This window comes from Lathyrus oleraceus, chromosome 6 (assembly GCF_024323335.1).
Source record: "Lathyrus oleraceus cultivar Zhongwan6 chromosome 6, CAAS_Psat_ZW6_1.0, whole genome shotgun sequence".
Lineage (NCBI taxonomy): Eukaryota > Viridiplantae > Streptophyta > Magnoliopsida > Fabales > Fabaceae > Lathyrus > Lathyrus oleraceus.
In genome coordinates this window covers 333,302,981-333,321,885 of record NC_066584.1, presented here as the reverse complement: position 1 = coordinate 333,321,885, position 18,905 = coordinate 333,302,981, and the positions used below count along the sequence as shown (strand labels likewise).

At 35.0% G+C, this 18,905-nt stretch overlaps 2 protein-coding genes across 3 annotated transcripts; both read left to right on the top strand.

Moving 5' to 3' along the window:
* Window positions 1-1,940: 1,940 nt before the first annotated feature.
* On the top strand, window positions 1,941-8,783 carry LOC127092279 (alkaline/neutral invertase A, mitochondrial). Of its 2 annotated transcripts, none has more exons than XM_051031124.1 (6): window positions 1,941-2,826; window positions 3,675-3,834; window positions 3,987-4,198; window positions 4,615-5,108; window positions 5,257-5,305; window positions 8,015-8,783. In XM_051031124.1, exons 1-6 carry the CDS (start codon window positions 2,218-2,220, stop codon window positions 8,339-8,341), a joined length of 1,851 nt encoding a protein of 616 aa, XP_050887081.1. In that variant the 5' UTR covers window positions 1,941-2,217; the 3' UTR covers window positions 8,342-8,783. The 2 variants fall into 2 exon arrangements, with proteins under 2 accessions (XP_050887081.1, XP_050887082.1); XM_051031125.1 differs by having other exon boundaries at window positions 5,216-5,305.
* A 6,353-nt stretch (window positions 8,784-15,136) lies between these two features.
* On the top strand, window positions 15,137-16,938 carry LOC127095520 (uncharacterized). Its single transcript, XM_051034198.1, has 3 exons — window positions 15,137-15,227; window positions 15,339-16,534; window positions 16,840-16,938. Exons 1-3 carry the CDS (start codon window positions 15,137-15,139, stop codon window positions 16,936-16,938), a joined length of 1,386 nt encoding a protein of 461 aa, XP_050890155.1.
* The last annotated feature ends 1,967 nt before the right edge of the window (window positions 16,939-18,905 follow it).

Here is an 18,905-nt window from a genome sequence, read left to right as displayed (position 1 = left end):
TCATATGGATATGAACAGAATCAAAATACATGTTTAACAAAGCAGCCCAACGGTAATATTCATGAATGTCATGGATCAGGACATGGGTTCAATAAAACAAAGGTGTATCTCTTTTCTGAGAGAAAGCTTTGGGGACCGAAGACTATCAAGAATTTAAAATCATTAAAACTCATTACCACCCAATTAAATAGTCATATCAATTTATATTAAAACAAAAATAAATCATATCCTTTTCAGAACCAAAATTCCAAAACTATGGATCACATTAAAATTTGTTTTTTATTATTAATAATTATTATAATAAAAATAAAAAATCGTTACATTTCATGCTATTATTTTTTCAAATAAAAAAATATTGAATTGTCTCACAAATTGAATTGGCAATATTCTTAATTATTTTTTAAATTGTATTTTATTTATCTGATTTTTTATGAAAATTTATTCTTACAAAACTTCTTATAGAATTTAACAAAATTTATATTTTTTCAAAATTACACATTTGAAAATCCAGAGATAAATTTTTCTACAAGAAAATAAAACATATCTATAAAAAAATAGGGACCGCCAATCCAATTTCCTCGTGCAGTTAAATTTCAAAGAATTCTCTATTAAATGGTAATTAATAAAATAATTAAAAAAGAATAGTAGTATAGAAATAAAGAGGAAAAAGTGTGATAGATTGAAAAAGAAAATTTACAAACATTTTTTTAATAAGCAAAGATAATGTATTAACGTGTGTTTTGGACACTTGCCACTTGGTCGAAGACGAGCAGTGAACCAAACAAGCAGTTGTGGCAGTAGCGTGTCTGTCTGAGAAGATGTCCCGCAGTAGCAATAACGTGTTATTTATTTAATTAATACTTGTTATTTTATACCTCACATTTTTAATTTTTTAATTTTTTAATACTTATTTTTTAAAGGTATTCTCATTTTAACAAATAGATTTATCATAGAATGGTGTTATTTTTACTTTTCAATATATAAATACTTGTTATTTTTAATTATATTTTTTAAATTATTATACTATACATTTTTAATATGATAAAAATCACAAAAACTATTTAATAATATTGATATTTATAAGTTAAAGTATGACTTTTCAAATTATTTAATTAAATTTAATTATGATATTTATGGGTGAAAATAAACTAATTAATTATTTATTATTTAACATAAACTTAAATTTTAGATTCAGCTTGACATTTTTAAAAGTTTTGCAAGACATCTAACTTAATTATATATCTATTTTATACTAGAATCTTTAAATAAATAATTGAATACATATTTAAATCTAAATAGACTATAAAACTAATCATCTAATGATGCTAAGTTATACTTGGATATTTAATCCAGATTTTATTAGTAATACTTTTTCTAAAGAATAGACAATTTAATATGATATTTATCTATAATAATTATAAATAAAGCATTATTTAACTATTATATGTTGAGTTAATGGGAGCATGGACATGTTTTAAATCAGAATTGGGATCCATTGTGGCTGGAGACAGACTCCAAGCTCATGGTGATCACTTTCAGTAAAGCATCTAATCGTGCCCTAGAAGCTTAAGCTCGTAATTTAGATTTATTAATTATTAATTATATTTAATGAAATGATATACATCCGAATAGGACTATAGACTTTAATAGTAACAAGTTAAATCTTTCTTATGTTAGGTTTGAGATTTTGACTTTAACCCCCTCATTTTTGTGTACTTAATTTTCTTTTATTTATCGTGCCATTTTGATTAAAAAAACACCTTATTATTTTTGAATTTAGTTGATATTGAGATATTTATCCAGCAAAATAATGGTATTTTTAATAGTATAATATATTTTAATATTATTTTATTTTTAAAAATAAACTAAAATTAAAATTAATTTATAATAAAAATATTTGGTATTTAAACAAAACTCATAGTAACATTTTTTTTAAAGAAGGAAGATATTGATAATTCTTTTTCTCTTCCCCGCCGGCCACAGCACCGCCTCCAATTCTTTTTCCCTTTCTTCAATTTTCCAAAACTTGTCTCGAATCAAACCCATGTCCAGATTTTTTCAAATAATACATAAGTTTTAGATTTTCCATTTCCAAACACAACATTACAAAACTTTCCTAACTCATTCAAATTCAATATCCCAAATCAGAGCTTTGTGTCTGACTTTTACTTTTCATTCAGTAGTTTCTTCCACCATTACAATACCTTATTTCTCGTCATGAACACAATCACCCTCCTTCGAAACCGCGCTATAAATTCCGCGCGAAGAATCCTCATTGCTTCTAACAATCCATCGTTTTTTCTTTCTCCACTACATCACCATGCCAACGATTTTCCGCAACCACGTTTCAATCTTCACCGCACCCAAAATCCCCACCCTTTTCGAATACTAGGGTTTCGCCACGAATCAATTGGTGCTCATAATAGGGATGTTTCAACTATTGCAAGAGCTGGATTCAAACTTCGAAATTTCTCAACTTCCATTGAGACGCGAGGCGGTGACAATACCTTTGAGAGGATTTACATTCAGAGTGGTGTGAATGTGAAGCCATTCACGGTGGAAAGTGTTCATAAGGGTGAAGAGAATGATGTTAGAGAAGAAGAGTCTCTTGTGGAAAAACAAGCTTGGAAGTTGTTGAAGGATGCTATTGTGACTTATTGTGGGAATCCTGTGGGGACAGTCGCTGCAAATGATCCAGGTGACAAATCGCCATTGAATTATGATCAGGTTTTTATTAGGGATTTTATTCCTTCAGCTCTTGCTTTCTTGCTTAAAGGAGATAATGAGATTGTCAAGAACTTTCTTCTTCATACCTTGCAGTTGCAGGTAACATATATACCCTTTTAGAGGCACCTAATGGTTCAATTCAATTGTTGCTTTATAATGGTCTTTATATTTGGATTGACTTACTTGACAGTATCTACTAACATTACCAATTGTGAGACTGTTTGGATTAGTTAGTGGAAACAGCTTATGACATGGCCGTATACTGATTTTGATTTTAGCTTATCTGTATAAGCTCTGCAGTTTGACTTCATTTTATCTTTTGTTAGCCTATGCGTACAGACCTACATGCTAAGTGATTATGCTACAAAGTCTTAATAAAGTTGTTTATATCAAATAGGTTGAATGTCTAAAAATAGTAGGTTGCTCATCAAGGCCGTCTTAAGTTTTTGGAGGATCTGTGTAGGTTAGTCACGGCTCAACCTTGACAAAACAACAAGGGGCCCTATTTAGCCATGGTTAAGCTATGACAAATCTATTATAAGGCCCTATTTTGCCACAATTTAATCGTGGCAAATTTGAGGCCCTATGTTGTAGCCCCGCCTTGCACAAAGACGACCCTGTTGGTCATTCATTGAATTGAATGCATATGTAAATATTTTTTTTTCTAGTGTCTGTGTAGAGTCATTAAACTTTTCTTACGTTTACGTACTTCACTATTATTTATTCATACTAGCTATTTAATCAAGAGTTAGCTGGGGATACTGGTTATCAATGGTATAACTGATGGCTAAATGTGAAAAATGCTAAAAGGAAGTGTGTATAGTATGATGATTGAGTGATAATTCATCCAAAAGAAAGAGTTGCTATGCTTAGTTACAAATGTTTAAAACTTTTGTGTATACTGGTTGCTAACATTCTACCTTTTTCCCCCTATTTAACTGTGAAAGAGTTGGGAGAAAACTGTGGACTGCTACAGTCCAGGACAGGGCTTGATGCCTGCTAGTTTCAAAGTTAGAACTGTAGCTATTGACGGGGATACTCAAGAAGAAGTTTTAGATCCTGATTTTGGGGAATCAGCTATTGGTCGTGTTGCACCTGTAGATTCAGGTTTATTTTTCACTGTTGGTTATAACTTATAACGTGCCCACAGATAAAAAATAATGCTCTTGAAAACTGCTTGTAAGTTGTAAGTTAAACCAAGAGCATTCTAAAAATAAATAACTTAACAAAATGAGTTTCGTCTTTTGTTTCTTTGATAGGATTATGGTGGATCATCCTATTGCGGGCTTATGGGAAGATCACTTGTGACTATAGCTTGCAAGAAAGGGTTGATGTTCAAACAGGGTTGAAAATGATTCTTAAACTGTGTTTAACAGATGGCTTTGATATGTTTCCATCTCTGCTAGTCACTGATGGGTCTTGCATGATAGACAGGCGTATGGGCATTCATGGTCACCCCCTTGAAATCCAAGTAAGCTTAACTACCCTATGTTTTCTCATTCTTATATGTTCTGTATTAAGTGCTTTATGCATTTGAAAATTATTCTGTTTTGTGATCGATTCTATTTAGAATTGAAGAATGCTCTATTTGCGCTGACGGAGATGTAGTAGAGTGTCAAACAGCGATTGATTTGGACAAAAATGCTAGCAAAAATAACTTTAGGTTATTACTTGTTTATTCTTAAAATAGAAAACAAGAACAAGTTTTGAGAACAAGCAAATATAGAACACTTACTCAAGCAAGTTTTTTTGTTTATTATTATTTTTAGAAAAAAATAGCTTTAAAAAATTGTAATCGAAGAAATCTGTGGCTTGTTCTACTTCAATTCTTTCAATTGTTATTTCTCCTGTTATTTTTCCTTATATATGGTGATTTTCACTTGACAGGCATTATTTTACTCAGCTCTTCGCTGTTCGCGTGAAATACTAGTTGTAACTGATGAAACCAATGATCTTGTTAGAGCCATTAACAACAGACTGAGTGCACTGTCATTCCACATTAGACAATATTACTGGGTGGATATGAAAAAGATGAATGAAATATACAGGTATAAAACAGAAGAGTACTCCATGGATGCTATCAACAAATTCAACATCTATCCAGAACAAATTCCTTTTTGGGTAATGGATTGGATTCCTGAAAAAGGTGGATATCTAATTGGGAATCTGCAACCAGCTCACATGGATTTCCGGTTTTTTACACTGGGAAATCTTTGGTCTATTATTTCATCTCTGAGCACCCAAAAACAGAGCGAGTCTATTTTAAATCTGATGCAAGAAAAATGGGATGATCTCGTGGGGCACATGCCACTTAAAATATGTTATCCTGCCTTGGATAATGAAGAGTGGCGGATAATTACGGGTAGTGATCCAAAAAATACGTGAGTTCTGTCTGTAAAGTTTCCTTTCTCTTGTTTGAATATCTTTGAGTACATTTGAAGAATTTATATCATACTATTATAGTCTTTATAGTCATAATTCTTTCTAGGGTGTTCATCTTAACTGGAACGATGTGCTTAACTTTTGCAGCCCTTGGTCATATCACAATGGTGGATCCTGGCCTACCCTTCTGTGGCAGGTAAATATCTCCTGATGCCAATAGATTTTTTTTACGGAAAGTTCATATATGTTGATTATATGCACCTTGCCTTGTCTAAATACCTCAACTATTGAACTCATAAATATTTGGATAAACAGCTTAATTAAACGCTAATAACATAATTATTAATGTAACATGCTATGGAGCAGCACACGTCAAACCTGCAGATTGAAACACAATATTATTATATTGTAGAAGACTGAGAATTATTCCAGAGATCACAATAAAAAGAATAGAAGAGACTATACTTTTGAGTTGTGTTAGGAACCTTTCTTTTGGTGTATGGAAAGAATTCTCAAAACTAGGTGGAATTGAACAAACAAGAGAATGATTCTAAACTAGAATAAAGATTGATCAACAAAATTGAAAAAAGAAGAATTCTTTGAATATCTTTTTGTTACTATCATTTGAATGAGATGATAGGATTGGATTTGAAAAAGAAAATACAAAAGGTATGCATTGATTATTCTCAATGCTACCCAAAGGAGCAGTCTCCTTTCACTAGAACTTTCTCTTGGCGCAATTTCATGATTCAAAGCTATCTTCCCTCTACCAATTGAGACCTATTTAAAGAGTAAAGACTTTTTTTAAGAGTAATCAAAATAACAACTGTTAGCAACCACCTAACAAACATTATCAACTTACTAACTAACTTCTACTGAATAACTCTCGACTACTCTAATTAACCTATGTAGATTTAAAAAAAATATATATTATAAAGCTGTTTTATAATTCAATAAGTAGTTTGTCTAAATAGAAAAAAAAAACTCTAGACCTAACATACTTTGCTTAATGGGCCCTTACAATAAGATAAAATTAATTAAATAAAATATAACAAACTTGGTCTATTATTTACAACACTCCCGGATAGTGAATATCAATCATTGTCGGGATGGTGAGTGAATATCAATCATTCCAAGCTTGCAAGTAAGTTGATTGAACCATAATCATTTGCTTGGTAAATCTTTAGTTAACACATCCGCCGGGTGATAACCAAAAGGAATATACATTGTAGTTATCAATCTACTATCCAATTTTTCTTTGATGAAATGTCTGTCAATCTCAATGTGCCATGTTCTGTCATTTGAACAAAATTATGTGCAATATTAATGGTTGATTTGTTGTCACATTTAAAGTTCCATAGTACCTTCACAGTTCACAAATTCTTAATGCCATAGCTATAAATTATGTTTCTAACACTTGATCGAGCCACTACACTTTGCTTCTTGCTCTTTCGAGTAACAAGATTTTCACACAAGAAAATATAATAACCAGAAGTTGATCTTTGATAGCTTGTTAAACCTACATAATTAGCATCCGTGTAAGCCTACATAGTTAGATTTCCACCTCTTTTGAACAAGAGACCCTTTTTTTCCAGAGTGGCTTTGAGAAGTTGTAGAATTCGATCAATAGCTTGCAAATCCCTTGTCATTGGGTCATGCATGAATTGACTCATACTGACCGCATAAGTCAATTTTGGCCTAGTGTATGCCAAATAAATCAACTTTTCCAATAATGTATAATATTGTGCCTTGTTAACTTTACCTCTAGTTTAGACAATTGAAATTATTTTTGAAACATGTTAAGTTTACTTCTTCTATGATATACTAGAATTGATGTCGAAGATGCTAATTCCGACAAAACACATGATACAGGGGAATTTATATTAGAAATAGACTAAGGTTCAGAAATTGAATCGAGAATATGACTTAAAGTAGGTGACAGAAGAAATGGAACTGAGCCAGACTCAGATTCAAACATTGAAGTGGGAGCCGAAGTTTTAGGCTTTGTTTGGGAGTTTGGGGTGGGGGGTGGGGGTGGTTAGGACCAACGTCATTAGCATTCTCCTCGTGAGACTGAGAGACTGAGGACGAGTGAATGATATATTTTTATAAAAGGGTGACATCTTTGGAGATAAAAAAACTTGAGGACGAGTGAAGTATGATACATTTTTATAAAAGGTGATATCTTTGGAGATAAAAAAACTTACAATTAGGAGGATGGTAACATTTGCCCATTTGCCTCCTCTTATTTAAGAGCACGCATATCCAACTTAATGCAATATTGGTTATGAACATGAATTAAAGCAACACAATCAAACACGGGAAACTCAGGATTCTGTAAGATAGGAATAGAAGGAAAACAAGACTAAAATTTCCTAAAATTCGAGATGCTACACGGTTAATCAGATAGGGGACACAGTTAATCAGGTAGACAACAATAATATATAGAGCTAATTAAAAATAAAATAAAACTAACTAATCTATTATTTACAACCACCTATATATTATATATCCTAACAGGATATTTATGAGAAAAAAATCTTCTTCAAAATTAAATTGGTTGTCTTTTCTGGAATAGGAAAAACATTATGGGCTATTCCCTTCGTCCTACCATGAGTGATCAAGTTGACCATTTCACACAATTTAAGAAAAAAGGAATAAATGAAAGAGAGAATGTTATTTTTACTAAAGTGTTCCTTATCAAATATTGAAAATGATGAAAGTAATATTAATTAAAGGGTAGAATTGAAAAATGTGCATTGGAAATAAAATGAGTCATTTATTTTTTAACACTTTTATTTCAAATGGACTCATTATGTGACGGAGACTAATTTGTTGGCGTAAGACCTTAGGTCATGAAGTGCTACTTTAAATTCTAATGTTTTTTTTTTTACATCATCTTCAGTTCACACTGGCATGCATCAAAATGGGAAGAATTGAACTAGCTCAGAAAGCAGCTGATTTAGCTGAGAAAAGGCTGCCAGTTGATTCTTGGCCTGAATATTACGATACTCGTTCCGGAAAATTTATTGGAAAACAAGCTCGGATGTATCAAACATGGACCATAGCTGGGTTCCTTACATCCAAGATGCTTTTGAAGAATCCTGAAAAGGCATCCATGTTATTCTGCGAGGAAGATTATGATCTTCTTGAGTATTGTGTTTGCGGACTTAGCCAGAGGGGAAGAAAAAAATGCTCCCGTATTGCTGCCAAGTCTCAGATTCTTGTATGATGGAAGTCTGCATATTATTTGGAAGCAGCATGCCAATTCACAAGTTCAGGGTATGAATTCTGTGTTTAGTACACTACAGAAGAACTGGAAATGTAACACTATGCTCCATGTTGTAGTCATTATAGTTATATTGGTTAAGATGGCTTTCCTATGTATCGGGATGCCAATTCTTTTTCTTCATAAAAGAAATAATGAAGGAGAGTTTTTAACTTAAAACCTCTTATAAACTATTTATAGTTAATACCCTAGCATAGCTCATTGCTTAGGATTTTTCACTTACTCATATATATATATATATATATATAGGCATGTTGCCAATGTTCACTAGTTAGGATTTTCACTTACAACTATGTATACAAATGATGTTCATATTGACTTTTCTCATTATAAAATTCCTCCTTTGCAGGAATTGCAGTGTTCTATAATTACAGTCTGTTTGCTATGTTCCTAGATTATTTTGTTCGTTTTTTGTTTTGTTGGACTATGTTTTTACTTATATTTGTTCGAAGTATATTTCTTTATGAGAATTTCTTAATGCACCTTAGATATTTCTTAGCCATCACGCGAAATTATTTAAATGTATCTAATTTCGGAGATGCATCTCCGGATCATTTATTCTTGAATAAATATTGAAATATTGAAATATTTCAGATGCATCTCCGGAACAAATTCAAGCATTCAATACAACCAACTCATAAGTCATTTACATTTGAATTGTATCGGAGATGCATATTCGTGGATATACTGGAGATACATCTCCGAATGTATCAGATATTTAATGTTATACGTTATTTATCTGTGTTTAGATGAAGTATAATGTACGATTGAAAATAAAGAAATTACGTAAATAATAATAAGAGATTATTACTATCAGTCTAAAATAAAATAGCAATACATGTCAAAATATCATACAATCGAGATCTAAAATGCAGTAAGATCGTCAAATAAAGTACATACTATAATACTACAATAAAATAACAATAATAATACTATTGTGTGTGTCTGCCAACCTCTCCTCTACCTCCTCTGCCTTCTCTATCTCCTCGGCCATCAATCCTCTAGTTCTCCGGCGATGTCTCTAGTACAACAATGACCCATGTGCCTCCGTCATGATGGCATTTAGGACTCGCCTGACACTAGACCCATCATGAAAGATGTTCTCGCAATGCCTGCTCTCGCAAGCTCCACTATGCGACGATACCTATGCAAGACATGATCAATATGATTTAGTTGAGTCTACTCCTCCTCTAGTATCTCCTGATGAGCTGGTATCGAAGGATCTCCTGGAGCAGCATGCACTATGTATGAATGTGACATTTTGAAGAACCATCTGATGTACTCTTCGACGTAGTTCTAGTCACTCAATTATGGTAGTTTGTGCCTCCTCTGGTATCAGATGACTCTCATAATCATCAAACATCTTCTCTATGTGTCTACGTGTCAAGGAATGAGGAGCAGAAAGGTGTTTGAGAATGGTCTGAGTATAGTCGAACTGCTGCATGGCACGCTCGGGCAGATGAGGAGCAGTGAAACGTGATCCCCAGATACTCTACCTTCATTTTAACTGCCTCATCTTTGGTAATCCTTCCATGGTCGAGAAATCTCCCCTGATCGAAAGATGTAACAAACACGAGACATCGTCTAGTGTGATAGACATCTCACCATGTGGAAGATGAAACAACGAGGTCTCAAAATGTCATTTCTCCATGAATGCATTAAGCATCCCGTGGTTGACTAGAGTGTAACCGGTCATGCATAAGTCCTTCATGCTAGATAAGGACAAAACGAATTGAAATCAATCCTCACTCGACTGAAGCAATGCAACAATCTTCTCCCGTGGTTAACAAATTTTTATGGACCATGCTCCTGAAATTTGTCAGAAACAATCAATGTCAGGAATAATCAATGTCAGAAATTATCAATGTCAGCAATTAGAATTTAGGTAAAAAAAATTCCAACTAATGCTACCTTTTCGTCCCAAATATGTATGGTTGTATGGTCTGGATACATAGTAAGTAAGGACAAATCAATTGGACCTCCTCCAAAAGCTTCTAGCTCAGCATCCACAACAGCCTCACGCTCCAGAGGTGACACTGGATCAATATCATCGTCAGTGGGAGGTGGGACTGGAACAACAACATCATTCGTCTCCTATGGGAAAAAGAATGTGGAGTGACCCGAGGAGAAGCACGAGCCCTAGAAGTAGACGGCTCTGCCTGACCAGAGGTACCTGTAGCATCTGGAATCTGCTGGGTCCGCTCCCGTCGAACGGATGCGTACTGAGCAACCCTGTCATGCCTCAGTCTGTCATGTCTGTCAGCCATTATGCATATAAGTTAAAGTAAGACATACTATTAGTGTAGGTTTATCTTTTGGTGATTGGCTGCATTTTGGAAAAACAAGTATTTGTCAGATGTTGAACAAGATGTCCTGACATGTTGCCTCAACATTCAGCGCAATCAAGCTTGTGTTAGTTGTGAGATTTAGTTTTCTTAATTGTTTTATCTATAGATTATCTGAAGATTTAGTTCTTGTATACTTTTGCATGTTTTCCTATAACTAAAGAATATCGTATCTTGACTTGCTCATGAAGGAACAATGTCAAGACATTTTAGGAAATTTTTGATTTGTTAAGAATCGTATCTTTAGAAGATTGAGAAGAGATTTTGGATCTATTGCAAATAAAAAACTGAAGCCATGCGTCTCATTGCTATTTATACAGGAGGTATTAACCTAGGAAGGCATCGAAGCAGTGTAATATTGTGTTGTCATTATGGTTTTGTGTGTGTGCTTTACGTGAGCCTTTCGAGTATCACTTTGATATTTGAATTGGATTGGGTGTATTGAGTTGTAATTTACAATTCCTCAGAAGCTTTTAAGTAAGAGCGGGTTGTGTTTTTCTGTTGTGTGTTATCGTGTGATTGAGGAAAGTGAGAGGGGTCTCATATCTAGGTGTGCCCTAGATAGAAACGTTCACAAGTAGAGATTAGGAGAGAAGTTTGTAAACATTGAGGTTGTTCAGGACTACAAATTAATTCTGTGATAGTGGATTTTCTTCCTTTGACTTGGTAGCCCCCAAATGTAGGTGATGTTGCACCAAACTGGGTTAATAACCGATTGTGTTATTTACTGTTTTATTTATCCTGCTATTGTTTTTTGTGTAATAATGTGCAAACCCTGAGGTCCTGACATCGTGTTCCACATCAGGGATCTGCTTGCCAGAATTTCAATTGGTATCAGAGCAGACATCCTGCTCTATTTTTGGGTGAGATTCAGGGAAGATACTTTCTGGCACCATGGACAAGGAAAAAGGATTTATCAACAGACCCCCTATCTTAGATGGATCCAACTATGACTACTGGAAGATAATGATGGTTGCTTTCTTAAAATCTATGGACAATAGGACATGGAAAGTTGTCATTAGAGGATGGGAACATCCTGTCGTGAATGACAAGGATGGAAAGGCCACTACTGAACTGAAACCTAAAGAGGACTGGTCCAAGGAAGAAGATGAATTGGATTTTGGAAACTCCAAAGCCTTGAATTCCTTATTCAATGGTGTGGACAAAAATATATTCAGGCTGATTAATACTTGTACTGTAGCTAAAGAAGCTTGGGAAATCCTTAAAACTACTCATGAAGGCACATACAAAGTAAAGATGTCTAGACTTCAGCTTCTCACTACCAGATTTGAGAATCTAAAGATGAAAGATGATGAGAATATCAATGACTTTCACATGAGTATTCTTTAAATAGCTAATTCGTCTAGTGCTTTGGAAGAAAGGATGTCAGAAGAAAAACTGGTGAGAGAAATTCTAAGGTCTCTAACTAAATTTTTTGACATGAAGGTCACAACTATTGAGGAAGCTCAAGACATCAGCTCCATAAGAGTAAATGGACTTATTGGACCTCTCCAAACTTTTGAGTTAGGTATTAGTGACATAAATGAAAAGAAAACCAAGAGCATAACATTTGTATCCAACACTGATGATGAACAAAACCAATGTGACTTGGATACTGATGACGGAATGACCAATGCTATAATGCTTCTTGGAAGACAATTCAACAAGGTTCTTAAGATAATTGACAGGAAGTTAAGACCCAATGTTAAGAACATCCCTTTTGACATCAGAAATACTAATGAATTTCAGAGAAGAACAAGAACTAGAGAGAGATCAAATCAAGGTAAAGGAATCAAGTGTCATGGGTGTGAAGGTTTTGGACACATTAGAGTTGAATGTCCTACCTATCTCAAGAAACAAAAAATTGGACTATCTATTTCTTGTTCTGATGAGGACAATTCTGAAAGTGAACCCGAGGAGGAAGCTGATAAACATGTTACTGCTCTAACTGAAAGATGGGAATCTGATGAAGATTCATGTGATGAAGAACTATCCTATGAGGAACTGATTGCTTCCTATAAAGAGCTCTGCATCAGAAGTGAAGAAGTGTGTCTGCTGGGAGAAAAACAGAAGAAAGTTATATCTCAATTGCAGGCTGAAAAAGAAGGATTTCAATTCACCATCTTTGAGCTCCAAAATGAAGTGATATTTTTGTCTTCCAAACTTAACAACATGGCAAAATCTGTCAGAATTCTAAATAACGGATCTAACATGTTAGATGGAGTTCTGCAAATTAGAAAAGCAACTGGAGATCTAAGACGGATTGGCTTTAAAAATTAATCTCTTCATAGCCAAGGAGAATCACCGATGACCAACTTTGTTTTTCCAGGGAAAGAGTCTAAACCCGTCATGTCAAAACCTCTATCTCAACATCATGCCAGTCATCAGAACTCTCAAACTAAAGGAAGATCATCTCGCTGGAGATGTCACTACTGTGGAAAATATGTCTATATTAAGCCCTTCTGTTTCAATGCAGTGCAAGAGGAATTAGGTCAATTTATAAGAAATGAAGTATGGGAGTTAGTACCTAGACCTAAAAGAATGAATGTTATTGGCACTAAGTGGATCTACAAGAACAAATCTGATGAAAAAAGGACTGTGACCAGAAACAAAGCCAGACTTGTTGCCCAAGGATACACTCAAATTGAAGAGGTTGATTTTGATGAGACATTTTCCCCTGTTGCCCGCCTTGAGTCAATCAGACTTTTGTTAGGAGTGGTTTTCCTTCTTAAATTCAAACTATTTCAAACGGATGTAAAAAGTGCCTTCTTAAATGGGTACTTGAATGAAGAAGTCTATGTAGAACAACCTAAGGGGTTCATAGATCCAAGCTTTCCCAAATCATGTTTACAAATTGAGGAAAGCTCTATATGGACTAAAGCAAGTACCTAGGGCTTGGTATGAAAGTCTCACTGAGTACCTTGCCAATAATGGATACAAGAAAGGAGGAACAGACAAAACTCTGTTTGTGAAAGAAGAACATGGTAAACTCATGATATCTCAAATATATGTTGATGACATTGTGTTCGGAGGGATGTCGAACCAGATGGTACAATATTTTGTCAAGAAGATGCAATATGAGTTTGAAATGAGTCTTGTTGGTGAACTAACATACTTTCTTGGGCTCCAAGTCAGACAAATGGATGGCACTATCTTCATCTTCCAAAGCAAGTATGCCAAGAACATAGTGAAAAAGTTTGGCATGGAAAATGCTAGCCATAAAAGGACACATGCACCAACTCATTTAAAACTAACCAAAGATGAAAAAGGAACAAATGTGGATCAAAACCTGTAGAGGAGTATGATTGGTAGTCTGCTTTATCTCACAACTAGCAGACCTGAAATTACATTTGTTGTAGGAGTCTATGATAGATATCAATCTGAACCCAAAACGAGTTACATTACTCAAGTGAACAAGATTATGAAGTATATCAATGGAACCAGTGAATATGGAATGTTGTATTCTCACAATGCAAATTCCTTACTAACATGATACTGTGATGTTGATTGGGCAGGCAATGCTGATGATAGAAAAAACACTTTTGGAGGGTGTTTCTTTTTGGGAAATAATATAATATCTTGGTTCCGTAAGAAGCAAAATAGTGTGTCCTTATCCACAACTGAGGCTGAATATATTTCTACAGGAAGTAGTTGCTCTCAATTGATTTGGATGAAACAAATGTTAGAAGAATATAATATCCAACAAGATGTCATGACATTGTATTGTCACAACTTAAGTGCTATTAACATCTCCAAGAACCCTATTCAGCACAACAAAACTAAGCACATTGAAATCCGACATCGCTTTATTAGGGATCTGGTGGAAGACAAAATTGTCACTCTTGAGCATGTAACTACTGAAAAGCAATTGGCATACATTTTTACAAAAGCTCTAGATGTAAATAAATTTGAAAAACTAAGGGGCGAATTGGGCATTTATATGCTTGAAGAATTATAGCAATTACTGAAGAAGAGAAAAAGAAATCAAATTTTCTCTTCCCTCCACTTAACTGTGCATAAAACTCAAAGTCCATCATTACACATCTCTCTTATTTTCCCAACATGGCACCCTAGTCACCTTCACGCTAACCTTTGCATTCTCTCTCTCAAACGCATTCTCAGACATCTTCATCTCTCCATCACCTCTCCACCAAAATCGTCCAAAATGTCATAACCTTTTGTCTCCATTCCAAACAAATCCTCCAAAGAGCAAGCAAACCCTAAAAATATTGGCACTGAGATAGATCTCTCGGATGTCATCATTGATGTTGTTCCTCTCTCAACCGGTCATGTCCATGCAACCCCCATGAGAAAGGCCAGAACCTCATCTTCAAGAAAAATCAAGCCTACTAAAGTAAGTACCTCTTCCACTCCCTCCATAACTGCGAGAAATATGAATGATCCTGAACCTCCCACTGGTGTGAAGAAACCCATGTCCATGACTAGTTTGTATCTCGATCCCATCAACATTGAACCTAATGTTGGTATGAATGAAGATTGTTCCACTATGATAAATGTTGTGGAAAATGTTGAAGCTTCTTGAACCAGCAATAGACCTAGATATGTCCGTACCTTGAGTAAATCTAGCGTGATAGTTGCTGACAGAGACAATGTTGATAAGAATATATGTGTGATGATCTCTCAAGTTTTGGGGATTGACCCGAAGACAAATGTTGTGCCGGATGTATCCACATCCTTGACCCAACCAAATAAAAATACTGAGAACCCCAAAGATAATCATGATGTGCATGCACCTACTATCTCTCTTGAGAAATCTCAAGACAAAGAAAGGTCCGAAGATATAATTAATGAGCTGGATAAAAACCTTGTTGATCAACCCACTGACATTGTTAATATTGAGGAATTGAACTCTGATGATGTTCCTATCGGGCAAAGACTGGCTCCTGACATAGCTAAAAGGTTGAAGAACAGGAAAGATCAAGTTGTTGGGTTCTCCAACACTCCCTCCAAATCTGTTAGGAAGAAGGTTAGCGTTGGTCCTACTAAAAGATGGAGCAAGGTGGTTACTCCTACGCCTAAGAAAAAGTCTATGAAAATGAAGGATGTTCCCTCTGAATCTAGTGAATCTAATCAGGATGTCAAACACAATGTTCATGATATCATCTCCACTTCCAAAAAGCAAGCCTATGGGAAAAAGATTCCAGCCAACATTCCTGAAGTTCCGCTTGACAACATCTCTTTTCACTTTGTTGAAAATGTTGAAAAATGGAAATATGTTTACCAAAGAAGGTTAACACTGGAAAGGGAATTGGGGAAGAATGTGTTTGAATGTAAAGAGGTGTTGAGTCTGATTCAAGAATTCGGGTTGATGAAAACTATAACAGGCTTTGGCAAGTGCTATGAAATGCTGGTCAAAGAGTTTATTGTGAACATCTCCAAAGAGTGTGACAACAAAAGGAGCAAGGAATTCAAAAAAGTGTATGTCATAGGAAGATGTATGGATTTTTCTCCTGAAATAATTAATAGGTTCTTGGGCAGAAATGAAGAAGAACAAGCTGAAATTGAAGTCTCAGACAATGTCATCTGCAAAGATATCACTGCTAAGCAAGTAAAAGAATGGCCAAGGAAAGGAAAATTGTCTGCTAGTGCCTTGAGTGTGAAGTATGTTGTTCTCCACAGAATTGGAGTTGCTAATTGGGTGCCAACCAATCACACCTCCAATATAGCTATTGGGCTAGGTGAGTTCACCTATATTATTGGGACAAAGTCAAATATTGATTTTGGTTCCTATGTTTTTGATCAGACTATGAAACATGTTGCATCTTATGCTGTAAAAATGCCAATAGCTTTTCCCTCTTTGATTTTTGGGGTTATCCTGATTCAACACCCTAATATATTGATCAATTATGACAATACTTGCAAAAGGGACCCTCCTCTCTCATTGCATTATAGACTATTCACTGGGAAACATGTCCCAGACATTGTCATGACATCCGAACATACTTCTTCAAGGTCCACTGACAGAACAAGCATCCTTACTGAGCTGAAAGATGCAAGACTTTGGATGAGACTATAAAAAGTTGTACTGAAAAGAAAAGCAAACTTGAAATGTTGATTAAGGTTCTTTCTTAAGAGGAAGGTGGTGTGAAAGCTGGTGGAACTGATGAGGAAGAGGATAATGAAGACATAACTGTTGCCAGTGATGAGGAAGAGACTAACAGTGATGAAGATTAATGTTCTCTAGATCTTTTGTGTGTTGTTCCTGATTTTGTTACTTTTGTGGGTTGTGCTCTGAATTCTATTTTGTGCACCTTTTAAGTGTTTATTGGTTTGTAAACCCTCTTTATCTTGTGTGACTGGCATTTATGGTATGGTAAATGTGTTTTGTTTTTGACAACTTTATGGCTAAAAGGGGGAGTAGTTAGGTTGTTGGACTGTGTTTGTCTGGTTTGTTTTAATGTTTGGATGGGTTGCTCTTTAAGGGGGAGCATGTGTAGGTCTGTAGGGGGAGTCTCCCTTGGGGAAACTCAGCCCGCTGGTCTGATACTCAGGGGGAGCTCTTGATCTGGTTATGTTGTTCATGATGTCAGGAACAATGTCCTGACATCCTGTCTAAGATAGAAGGAATTTTTCTTATACGTTTATATTTCTTTACAGTATGAGGCTTGTTGATTCATTGCGCCTGCCTCTGATGAATGTGTGTGAAAGGATGACATATGCTTTCTTGTTGATATACATCCCTATTTCTATCCCTTCTATTTATTGACAATTGACCGTTGTAAAGACTGTTTTAGCCAAAAATTGCAAAATGGGAAGATTGTTAGGTTTGCCTTTTGGTGATTGGCTGCTTTTTGGAAAAACAAGTATTTGCTAGATTTTGAATAGGATGTCCTGACACGTTGCCTCAATATTCAGCGTAATCAAGCTTGTGTTAGGTGTGAGATTTAGTTTCCTTAATTGTTTTATCTACAGATTCTCTGAAGATTTAGTTCTAATATACTTTTGCGTGTTTTCATGTGACTAAAGAATATCGTATCTTGACTTGCTCATGAAGGAACAATGTCAAGACATTTTTGGAAACATTTGATTTGTTAAGAATCATATCTTTAGAAGAATGAGAATAGATCTTGGATCTGTTGTAAATCAAAAACCGAAGCTCATGCATCTCACTGCTATTTATAGAGGAGGTCTTAACCTAGGAAGGCATCAAAGCATTGTAGTATTGTGTTATTATTAGGGTTTCGTGTGTGTTCTTTGTGTGAGCCATTCGAGTATCACTTTGATACTTGAATTGGACTGGGTGTATCGAATTGTAATTTGCAATCCCTCAGAAGCTTTTAAGGAAGAATGGATTATGTTTTTCTGTTGTGTGTTATCGTGTGATTGAGGGAAGTGAGAGGGGTTTCATATCTAGGCGTGCCCTAGATAGAAACGTCAACAAGTAGAGATTATGAGAAAAGCCTGCAAACACTGAGGTTGTTCAGGACTTCAAACTAATTTTGTGATAGTGTATTTTCTTCCTGGCTTGGTAGCCCCCAGATGTAGGTGACGTTGCATCAAACTAGGTTAACAACTGATTGTGTTATTTACTGTTTTATTTATCCTGCTATTGTTTGTTGTGTAATAATATGCAGATCCTGAGACCATGACATCATGTTCGACGTCAGGGATCTGCTTGCCAGAATTTCAATTAGTGCACGCAAACAATACACATAAGCAAGATAAAAAAATACTGCATGAAATTCTAGACATGCATCTCCGGAAGCACCGGATAACTAAAAGGTTGAAACATTCTGGAGATGCATCTCCAAAAGCCCCTGTAGTATATAAAACGTTGATCTCCGGAATGTTCTGTAACTCAGAAGTTGCATCAATGGCGAATGTACCACATGCAAGTTGAAAAAAATATGTTATGATCACCATTTTCAACCAACAAACAACTTATACACTACGTCTAAACTATGCTACATGTCATTTCTACACATTTCTAATCCTAATCATTGATTTCTACTCATTTACACTAAATCTCAAATATTTATCGAAAACTTGAAAAACTTACTTGAAATTGATGGTTTTTGATGAAGTTGAATGATGTTACAAATGAAGGTTGATGTTCCTTTGAATTCCCTTAAACCTTGTCTGATGAAATTTGATTTGGTGTATAGTAGTGTATTGAGAGAGTTTGAAATTATGGTTGAAGA